General features: G+C 38.0%; 1 protein-coding gene across 2 annotated transcripts in view; it reads left to right on the top strand.

The window, feature by feature from the left end:
- Positions 1-11,798, top strand: part of p4ha2 (procollagen-proline, 2-oxoglutarate 4-dioxygenase (proline 4-hydroxylase), alpha polypeptide 2) — a 28,725-nt gene that overhangs the window by 15,603 nt on the left and 1,324 nt on the right. The window contains exons 7-15 of one of the 2 annotated variants that reach the window (XM_053331393.1): positions 11-207; positions 1,151-1,327; positions 1,742-1,812; positions 2,747-2,846; positions 4,171-4,224; positions 4,796-4,855; positions 4,928-4,993; positions 6,015-6,083; positions 8,471-8,567. In XM_053331393.1, the coding sequence (XP_053187368.1) occupies positions 11-207; positions 1,151-1,327; positions 1,742-1,812; positions 2,747-2,846; positions 4,171-4,224; positions 4,796-4,855; positions 4,928-4,993; positions 6,015-6,083; positions 8,471-8,567 (891 nt within the window). The remainder of the gene's footprint in view (positions 1-10; positions 208-1,150; positions 1,328-1,741; positions 1,813-2,746; positions 2,847-4,170; positions 4,225-4,795; positions 4,856-4,927; positions 4,994-6,014; positions 6,084-8,470; positions 8,568-11,798) is intronic. The other variant, XM_053331394.1, reaches the window with a different exon arrangement.

Here is an 11,798-nt window from a genome sequence, read left to right as displayed (position 1 = left end):
GTACTGACAGACCCCAAACACCAGAGGGCAGGAGGAAACCTCCGTTACTATGAAGGGTTGCTGTTCAAGCAGCTCAAAGAGCTGAACCAGGACTACCAGCCTGTTTCTGAGGAGCCCATCCAGCTGGGAACCTACAGCAGACCTAAAGACCATTTGCCAGAGAGAGAGGCCTACGAGGCCCTTTGCAGAGGAGAGGGAGTCAGAATGGTGAGAAAGCGAAAAATAAAGACATTTTGAGAATTAGGCATGACATAAAGTGACAACCTGTGAGAGAGAGAGGCAGTGAAAATACCCAATCTTTTCGTATATCTCTGAACTGTTAATACCTTGTCCACGAAATCCTAAAGTACCTGATACATTGATCCAAGTGCATCACACATATCAGCTTCATACAATATATAGATGCCTTACAAAATCACAGTAGGCGTCATAAATGAATGTAGTTGATATTTTTTGAGCAATGAACAAGAATATATACTCCAGTTTGTAGAAATGTGTAGGCTATTGTCCACAAGCTAATCGATAATCGATAACTGTTGGCAACTTGTTTAAGAGGCTCTGCAGACACAGTTTCAGTTCTGGCCAATCAGAGCTCTTTTCAGTGTGAAGTTGGCAGAACTTAGGCTGAGAGTTTTGTGAGATCACCCAACTGCACTAATCATAAATGATAATCATAATTATATTATTTGAAAACTGTCCTGTACCAACAAGTGCAACAAAATGTAAAAAAGAGGAGGAGAAATGTCACTGTCAGTTCATGTAAAATAATGTGATGTAAGTGTTTGGATGCACTGTTGGTATGCAGGAGCTTTTATGATCAAAGTAACTCATCATTTTGTGAACATTTTGGCTGTCAAAAGAAATCAGTTTCCAGATGCTCTCAGTCAAGGCTTTTCAAATTTAAATGAGGAATTACTGTATTGAAATGGTTTATTTCTCTTGGTCCTTATACAGCTGCCACCTTATACAAAGGCTGCTCTGATGGTGCAACTTTACATTTGTATAGTGTTTGTTTGCATTGTTTTTTATATTGTTGTGTTTGTTTGTCTTTTTTTCTCATTTATTGAGAGACAGTCTCACAAAATATTGAATTGTACTATGGGTATAATGACAATAAAGTTCATTCATTCATTCATTTACATTTTCTCAGACTGAAGCGAGGCGCAGCCGTTTGTTCTGTCGCTACCGGGATGGTCAGAGGAACCCTCGTCTCCTGCTGAAGCCCGTAATGGAGGAGGATGAGTGGGACAGCCCCCGCATTGTACGCTACCTGAATATCCTGGCCAACGATGAGATTGAGAAGATTAAAGAGTTGGCTAAACCCAGGGTGAGACAAGAAGCAGTAGTATTTGTATTTCTTAAAAAACAAACAAACATAAATATTTAGTTATTCAGAGGCTAAATATGACCAGTACCATGAAAAAAATAGTTTTCCCATGAGCGTCTGATATCAGGCACATGTACAGATAAGATTCAGTTTCTTTGTAACAAGAATGCATTCAAAATATATTGCTCAGAGCAATCATTCATGCATTCAGACGGCACAGAAGCAGAAATGCAGAAAAAATGTGTGAAACTGCAAATAAAATGATGAATTAGAGATTTAGTAAATTGTATATATAGTATTCTAGGTTGATTTGTGAGAGTCCCACATCTAATAGTTGTGTTATGGCAGATGTGCCCTCATGAAAAAAAAACTTGAAAGGGTGGATAAACGATTTATTGTCTCTTTGTTTTCAAGCTTGCCAGAGCCACTGTCCGTGACCCTAAAACCGGAGTCCTGACTACAGCTAACTACAGAGTATCAAAAAGGTAATTATTATCTTATGAATTTCAGTCATTAATACACGGTTAGGTTTAATTATATTCTTATTTTTTATTATTAATATCATTTGCAGAGTAAAGCACAGTATTGCAGCCATGTACTATATTATTTCTTTGTATTTCTTTGGAAGCATTACTGTGCTTTGCCTGTTTTCTCTTCACTCTCTATGACCAGATACATTCTGTGAGCTCTTCCCACTGTAAGGACACCTTTTACTGCTGTAAAATGTATGTGGAAAAACTTTTGGATTTGCAGGTACACAAAAGTTTTAACTGATGTATTCCTCATACAATACCTAGATGTGTGATGATTGAACTACTGTATGCCCTCATAGTGGTCATGGACTGTAGTTAGCAAAACGTAGGCAGGTTGGATCAGGTAACAAGGAGAACTGGCACGTGTGACAAACAGGTTGATTACTACTAAGGCCGTCAAACTACATAGACAATGACATGAGAAGACTGGTTGTGAGTAACACATATGAAAACTGATTGCTAATGATGGGCATGCTAGAAGTGACAGAAACTAGATGGCAAAATCCAAAGCGAGTGTGCCCAGCAAAGATGTTTGAGTTAAAGAAGTTTTAAGGCCCCAAAATATATTTTTAAATTTTAATGACATCATGTTACCTGCAACAGAGGGAGTCGAATGCAGGTGTCATATTTCACATATTTCACATTCTTTATTAGACAATTATTTAATGTAATCAGGTGATAATAAGTCATGATGACCATGTGTGCATTTTTATTTATTCATTTTTATGACCTGAGGTTTTTTGATATGATGAAATTAAACTAATCATTGTTTTCTAGACTTCTACATCAAAGATGACTAAGTTTGAAGGAGCTGGATATCCATCCAGTGTTTAGATTGTCTGTGTGTATGCTTAGTATGTGTTTATGCATGTGTATGTTCCTTCAGTGCATGGTTAGAAGATGAGGAAGACCCGGTCATTTCTAGAGTCAATCAGAGAATAGAGGACATCACAGGCCTTACAGTAGACACTGCAGAATTACTACAGGTAATGTACTTTATGCTTATGCTGTTGATTTATATTGTTTGATGTACTGTTGTTGTGTTATATGTACTACATGAATCACTACATCATATTACTGTGTTTAGTACTTAATGATATCCATTTCTCAATGTTTTACAAATGTATATCATTATTCATGCTGATAGTAATTAATATTAAGCAAAATAAGTACAACTATGGTCAAAAGGACATGGACACCATGTCAACACCAGAGAGTAACACATAGATCTACAGAATCTACAGAAGTAACTCTCTAGCACTCTCCTGCTGCACTTCTCCTCATGAAGTTAAACCTTGCTCCACCTTTGACCTTCCAGTAAGATATTCAGGAAGAACATTAGAAAAAGTTTCATTGGCAGGGTTAATGGGACAGTTCACCCAAATCACAAAATATATTCTCACTCAGCCTCAGAGAAGGTGAACAGAATTTGGTTTGTGCTGTTCAAAGTATTGAAAAATATTACGTTTAAAAACCAATGTCAATTCAGAAACAATGTCACAGTCACGCACTGTTTTCTTTGTAACTACTTTCTACCAAAGAAATTGTCTTTTGTAGTTTTAAGTTCTAGTTTATTTGCACATGTTAAAAGGTACCATGCTCATTTCTGAATTTATATTCTGCTTCACTTATATGTTTTTGCATGATATAAACTCTTCCAGGCCCTTTATGTAGTCCCTCAGTTCAGCCTTTGTCTGAAACAGGCCGTTTTAGCTCCTGCCTCTAACTCAAATGCCCCCTTGCAATGAACCCACTGTATTCTGATTGGCCAGCTCATGGAAGCTGTCCCTTGGCAGACTTCTAGCTGCACAGAAGGCTACGGAAACAAACCATATTAGTTGGATTTCACTTCTTATTCTCGTTCTTTACTTGAAATGGAAACTTCTCAAATACATCTGAGAACCTTAACAATAACCTTAGCAACAAAGGTCACCTATGGCACCGATAGCATGTATAAAAAAATCTGATATCATGGTGGGAAAGAAGTAGAGGTATCAGTGTGGAACATTGTTATCAGCTTTTACATACATTGACCTTTGGCCATGTTTAACACAAAAAATCCAACATCATAACAGTACAAAAATCACAAAAAACATGATACAGTATGTGACCTTTAAGATAATATAAAGGATATCAGAGTGACAAACAATATGCTACTTAGAAGACAGAAACCCAGAAGGAATTATTCATTACCTCTAAAAGAAATCAAACAATAATCATTAAATCAAAGATACATGTAGATACATTTTGCCAATTCATTTGTAATCATATTAGTTTTTATATAAATCACCTTTGTCAATGGCTGACTAGGTTGCTAACTATGGAGTTGGAGGACAGTACGAGCCACATTATGACTTCTCAAGGGTGAGTTCACTTTGTGGGTAAAAGTGTGTGTTTGTGTGTGTGATACTGTCAGCCTCCCACTTTCCTGTGGTTTCCATTCATTTCCTTGACTTCCATACTTTGAGCTCTGCTCCGTCTGTGTTTGTAATTGCCAACCATCTATAGCTTTCATGTGATCTATAGATGTATACATGTGTGCGCTGTCAGGTGTTGTACTACAGAATGATTCATTTTAAGATATATCATGCTAAAGGTCATTGCAAAAGTATTAATCAAGGGTAGGAATGTCCTCAATGATGGAAATGATGAATGGTTATTGTCTTCTGGGAATACCCCATGAAGAATATGGCTTTATGATTAATAGATCTTCTGCAGAACAAATTATTAAGTGTTCTCTTAATATGCTTAAGTGTAATATGTTCTTTTAAGCATATCATTTAAACTTATCATTAACTCAAACAAAAAGTTAAATTCACTAATGTTTCTGGCAACTAATAAAAGTCTATTTGATGTGAGTATAGTTAGTGCCTTTAGTGGCTGGCTCCTAAAGTCATTTTGGTGATGGGTTAAACGTTATAAACATCTGTTGCAGCGTCCTTTTGACAGCAACCTCAAGGTCGATGGAAATAGACTTGCTACCTTCCTGAACTACGTAAGTACACGTGGGTGCAAGAACGCAGTGTTTGATCATGTATTTTTATTTTCTTGAATTTTATCTTTGTAGAAAGATGAGCCAGATGCTTTCAAAAGATTAGGCACTGGAAATCGTGTGGCAACTTTTTTGAACTATGTGAGTATGTGCATCCAGTCGCCGATGATTGAAGGACAGTAGTGGCAGACACCTGAAATCTACGCTCCAGGCATCTTTTCTTTTAGCTTCACAGGCATATGCATAAGCTCTGGTTCAATCTTGGACTTGGATTGATTGACTTTTATAGAGATCAAAACCTAGAATTATGGGATTTCTACATATTGTATAGGCTCAAGTGTTGGATACATATCTTTCTATCTGACCGAAAAATGTTAAGAATGAAGTATTTCCGTCAATCAGTTCAATACATTTTGCACAGAGTTTTGTTGGCCGGCCTCCATTAACACACTGATAAAAAGGCACTTTTTATTTTACCCTTGCTAACACTGATCTCTACAACATATTATATTCAAAAAGAGAGGAACAAAAGTTCTTATCATTGAATGCAGTATGTACCGTAGTTGAATTGTCTTGTTTTCTCACATAGCTAGGGATTTACAGGACATCACTGTTCACCCTGGTGAATGATGTGGATGTGCTTTAGTGCATTAATGATCTGAATAAATTAATCTGAATAAACATATTCAAGTTCCTCATGTTACATGATTAAGAGAAAGAAGTATAACTAGACCAAATACAATGAAACCTAGGATTCCTCCAGGGAAATTACAGTCAGGTAGAAGCAAATGCAACAAAGTAAGATAAAACAATTATATACTTTGAATAGACAGAATATTTTGTTTTACACTGAAATACATGGTACAAGAAAAACACCTTACAAGGCGACAGTACAGTGCATGTTTTATTATCATTAAGTTTAACTCATGGTGGAAAGGATGCATTATGAGAAATTACTGATTGTTGGAGTGGTGTCATTTTATGAATTAATTATGTTGACATGTTAAAGGTTACTTTGAAAAATAAAACTACTGTATATTTTGCTAAGCCCAAAAATTCAATTGTGTTTCAAAAATGCATCCTTTGGGGATAGTTGAAAACTGGTGTCTATTCTTGAAGGAGAATGCAGAGAATTTCCAACCAGCATGTTGTCTTTTCTCAGATGAGTGATGTTGAGGCCGGAGGTGCCACAGTCTTCCCGGACTTCGGAGCAGCAATCCACCCTAGAAAGGTAATAACAAAACTTCTGTGTGTGTCAGTTAAAAGATTAATGTGCCGGGAAGTAGTACTTATTACAAAGTCCTGTCAGTGACTTTTTTATTGCGTATTTCCTGTACCTCATTCCCTATTGCATGACAATTTGTCAGAAAGACACAATTTTGCAGTGAAAACTTGTGCATGTACTGTGCACTTTAAGGATTCATCAAAGAGCAAGATTCTGCTTTGGATGACTTCTTTATTGTTGTTTTCAAAGCCTTCCGCCACTTTTTATGGCCTAAAGTGGAGTTGAAACATAGGCTACGTTCACACTGCAGTTGAAAGTGACCTGAATCCGATTTGTTCGCTCAAATGTGACCCATATCTGATTTGTTTCTGACAATGTGAACAGCATCACAGAACGGTGTTTACGGAAGCGAACATGGCAACAGACATTTCCAAATCCTATTCAGGCCACTTTCAAATGTGGTACTGAATCGGATACATATCTTATTTTTTTGAATGCAACATTTAATGCGACTTTGACGTTATTCTGGAGCAACACACAGCAACACACAGCTAATAAAGACATCATTAAAATATTCATTTTCTTTCTCCTCTTCCTCCTTTTTAACGTCACCCGCTCACAAATTTGCCGGCTGCTGCCACACAATGTTTTTAACATTAGACCATAAATGAGACTACCAGTAACTTCACCGGTTGTCACTGTTGCCATGTTTACTTCTGTAAACGTGTGATGCATATATAAACCCCACCCATGAAGGTATTCAAGGTGAGTTGCAACCAAAGGAAAGACAAAGGAGCGTCCATAAAAGCTGAGAGAGGAGATTATTTCATCACACCTGAAGGGCCTTGGGTTAGGGTTAGGGTTAGGGTTAGGCTTTGAAGATTTCCAAAACATTTAACATTCCGAGAGGGACAATTGGGAGCATTATAAGGAAGTTTAAAACATATGGAATAGCTGCAAACCTGCCTGGCCGTGGAAGAAAGCCTAACATTTCATAAAGGGCCCGTAGCATCTTAGTCAGGACAACTAAGAAAAACCCCTGTGTTACTGCAAAACACCTACAGGGTGACCTGATGAAGGCTGGTACATGTGCTTCAGTATACTATACTATAAGACGTACACTGAATAAACAAGGACTTCATGACCGGACTCCAAGACGCACTCCACTCTTGACCACAAGTAACATCAAAAGTCGACTAGAATATGCCAGGAGGAATTTGGATGGACTACAGAATTTTGGGAGATAGTTCTATGGACTGATGAAACCAAACTGGAACTGTTTGGACATATGGATCAGCGGTATGTCTGGCGTGTGAAAAGCCAGGCTTATGACCACAAGAATACCATCCCCATGGTCAAGCATAGAGGTGGGCCTACCTGGCATCATGGATTCCCAGAAATACCAGGCCATTTTAAAGAGGAACGTGATGCCTTCTGCTGACAAATTAAACCATGGTAATCATTGGACTTTACAGCAAGACAATGATACCAAGTCAACCCAAGCTTGGCTGAGAAATAGATCCTGGAACATCCTGGAGTGGCCTTCTCAGTCACCAGATTGAAAATCTTTGGTGGGATTTTAAAGAAAGCAGTTGCGGCACGGAAGTCATCAAACATCATTGAGCTAGAGGCTTTTGCACGTGAAGAATGGGAAAAGATTCCGATCGAGAGGTGTAAGAAGCTAGTCAGCACTAACCGAAAAGGTTTGTTAGAAGTTATAAAAGCTAAAGGATGCTCCACAAAGTACTGAAGCTGGGGGTTGAATAATACTGCACATGCACATTTTTCATTTGAACTTCAAAGTTAAGTCAACTTGTGTTGTCAAAATAACTCAAATATGTATCAATACATTTTTTTGTTGTTGTTTAATTAGGTTTTTTGTCACTTATTGTCATTATCCTTCACACGTCACTAAAATGTCTTTTGAGGTGAGGGGGTTGAATATTTCTGATTGCAACTGTACATGTATATTGAATAAGTAGCTCCCTTTTCAGGCCAAGGTTTTAAAAGTTGATTTGATCAGACTGATACATAATGTTCTCAATGGTTAGCCAAACAAAGCTCTGTGAATAAAGGCCGTGCAGAATGTGTTTTTGTGCAGTTCTTATGTGCACATGTTTCATGAATGTGCCAATGTGTTGCTGCACAATATTTTACTTTTTTTTCCCAATGTGCCAAGCAATATCTGAGTTGTCACGCAATGCAGAGTTTGTGTGAGTAACACATGGAATAGTATATTGCCGCAATAATCCCCTCTCAGCGTGAAGCCGCTTGTGCTCCAGGTCTTTTTTACTTCGGAATTTGTCTCATTGCATTTTGGATCTTCATGTTATTTCTCTCATGTGTGAACTGGATGTTCCCATCATTCTTACATTGGTTTAATTTCTCCACAGGGAACTGCAGTATTCTGGTACAATCTGTTCAAGAGCGGGGAGGGAGACTATAGGACCAGACATGCAGCCTGTCCCGTCTTAGTAGGAAGTAAATGGGGTGAGTTATGATGCATTTCAATTAAGTAGTGATACATTAGATTGGATTAGATTAGATAAGATAAGATTAAAATGTGTATTATTTGCAAAAAGATAACTCTTCTCTTGGCTTTTCTCAGATTTTCAAGTTTTCTCAAGTTTCAAAAACTCACAGACAGTTGGTGTGAGGTCTGAATGAGTATACACCAACAACAAGACAGAAACCTTCTATTTTACACAGATGTTATGAATAATAAGTAATCTAATTTTAAATTAATGTTCTTTCCTCAGTTCAAGTAAAGTAAGGGCTGCATTTAAAAATACAACAATGTACATCCTAAAATTAAGTGGATCGATCATATTGGGTTCTTAGATTGTTCCTATTATCTGTGCCTTCAGTTTGGATTTGAGTAGATATGTTTCCTCCAAAGATTTGGCTCTGGTGCTGCTTTTCAATCACCACAATTTGTAGCATATGAGACAAACTGGTGTGGAGTCAGTCAGATGGATATCTCAAGAGATTGAAGTAAAAGTTATGAGGGCAATCTTACGAGGTCGCACCTAGCAACATTTTCATTTAACTTTAACTAAGACAGCACAAGTCTGAATTGAATGCTGTCAGATTAATGTGTAGACCACAGCAGCACAAGGTAAAACATTGACAGTGAGAGAAAAAATGCTTCTTCTTCCACCTTCTAAGATCATTGTATAAAATGTATTATTTTTTTGTTCTTCTCTTACGGACAAAGAAAATAAAATCCTAACCCTTTTAATAAACTTTCAAGCAAAAATGACAGATGTTAACAAAACTATTGGTACCTTTACTAAAATAATGCACCTAATAATGCATTTACCCTGAACAGTGTTGGAATTAAAATATAGCTTATTATCAATGCATATCTAAGTTTGGTTTGCAATGTTTGTTGTGAAGATAAATGAATTAATGCTTATTCTACAAAGACATTCTAAAATAGCTTGGATGAACTTACAAACCCCTTTAGAAGTTGTAAGAAATAAGTGATTTGTAGCAATACTTTTAATTAGTATCAAAAGTGTTTTAAGTCTTATTGTCACCCATGCAGACACTTTAAAAAGGAGAAAATCCCCCACTTCTAAGCGAGAGACAAAAAAAAGCCAGACTGGATTTTGCCAAACTGCATGTTGGAAAGCCTCGGTCGTTCTGGAACAGTGTGCTTTGGACAGACGAAATAGAATTAGAGCATTTTGGTAAATCACATCAACATGGAGGAGCTTCAAAGTTGTTTCGGGATGCTTTGCTGCCTCAGGCACTGGGTGCTTTGAATTTGTGCACAAAGACATGAGAAGACTTTTAAGGCATTTAGAGTAAAACTAAAAGCCCAATGTCAGAACGCTGTGTCTTAGTTGCAGGTCATGGGTCTTCCAACAGGATAATGATCCAAAACATACATTAAAAATCATCTGAGTGGATTAGGAGAAAACATTGGACCATTCTATTTTTTTTTCTTTTAAGTATATTTTTTGGGGGCTTTTTGCCTTTAATGTACAGGTTAGTAGAGAGAGACAGGAAACTGGAGGCAGAGAGAGGGGAACGACATGCAGGATAGGACCGCTTGGTGCAGGACTTGAACCTGGGTTGCCTGCAGCGAGGACTGTAGCCTCAACACATGGGGCGGGTGCTCTACCCACTGAGCTATGCTCAACCCGACATTGGACCATTCTGAGGTAGCCTGCTATCAGTTAATATGACTGTCCAAACATCATTGGATCCGGACCCCTTATCACCAATCTACGTTATTCCCACGGGACCCTAAACCCAAACAAGAATTTGTGGATAAATATGTGTAAAGAGAGCAGCCAGCCTGTATTTGCCCCCCACTCCCTCTCTCACAGTGCACACAGGCAAACAGCCTGTAGATGAGACGGACCCCATGCTACTTCATTAAATATACGAGTGATCTTAAACAGCCAGTGGCATGGTCAAACATATAGGAATCACATACCATCTGGTATCTGTTTCAATAATCTTGAATTTGCCAGTGCTCAGCTACAACCAGCGTCTTTTCCTGTAACACACTCTGCCCTTAAAAATGTCAGATTGTTGGCTAGCAAATCCTTCCAGGGTAATGATCTGACAGCTGAAAATAATTTGCATTGTATGTTCTTAGTTGAGACCTGGCTAAACAGCACTACTGATGTAGTTACACGGATAGATGCTTGTCCTCCAAACTATCATTTCTATCAGTTAGTCAAACAAAACAGAAAAGGAACTATTTTCTCTACACCGATTGTGTGTAATGGAACAGAACTGTCAGAATTAATCATTACATTATATTGACTACCAGGATACAGGAATGCTCAGAACTGATCTCACCTGGTGACACTAGATATGATAGGTTAATCCTGAATGGACATACACAACATGTATAAAAGCTATGCAGCTTGCAAGTTTACTGAATGGCTTTGAATTCACCCAACATGCAAATGAAGCCACTCAACAACATGGTAACACACTAAATTTAGTCATAACAAAGGGGATAAACATTTACATTAATTTGAGCCCATGGGAGTCAGACGCATTGAAAATGTGGGTTGGACAATCTTGCAGGGGATGGGGGTCATGCAATAAAGGTCTAATGTCAGACTCGAACCAGTCACCTTGAAGTTTTAAGCCCCCTGACCACTTGGCTATGCACAGTGCATATTTTCAACTGTTAGCTAATACAACAACAAGGCTGCTGTCAGTCTGTATACTACAGACTTAACTAAATACGAACATTTAGTTAAATGCCAAGCTTTGATTTTAAGTAAGTTAACGTCCCTAACATTTTGTTGTGACAGTGTGTGCCCCAATCTAACTCAGCTACCTGGCATCTGAGCATCAATTACAAGCAACGGTCAGCAGCGCTCATGTGTATGTGTGCGCGCTGTATGAGAATCTGCCTGGATGTAAAGTTGCAGTGAAAACGTGGGATGGAGCTTCATTGATTTGGGCATTCTCTCAATAAGCAAGGGCAATCAATTATCGAAATGGGAAACGTGTGGGGAGGTCCAAAGTAATAATTTAAAATAGTGGATGGGACTTTCCCCACATTCATATAATGGTAGCAACGTCCTTGTTTGAGCTATACAGTTATCACTGCTCTTTAAATGGCATGGTTGAACATTTCAACAATGCATTATCATCTGCTTTGAATACTGTTTCGTACAACATCCAGTATTACTCCACTAAAAGTTAAAAAGAGATCTGCTGACAGCATCCCCCCGTGGTTAA

The sequence above is a fragment of the Scomber japonicus genome, chromosome 13 (genome assembly GCF_027409825.1).
Source record: "Scomber japonicus isolate fScoJap1 chromosome 13, fScoJap1.pri, whole genome shotgun sequence".
Taxonomy (NCBI): Eukaryota; Metazoa; Chordata; class Actinopteri; order Scombriformes; family Scombridae; genus Scomber; species Scomber japonicus.
The sequence above is the reverse complement of the archived record's forward strand: the minus strand, read 5'-3'. Positions and strand labels throughout refer to the sequence as shown.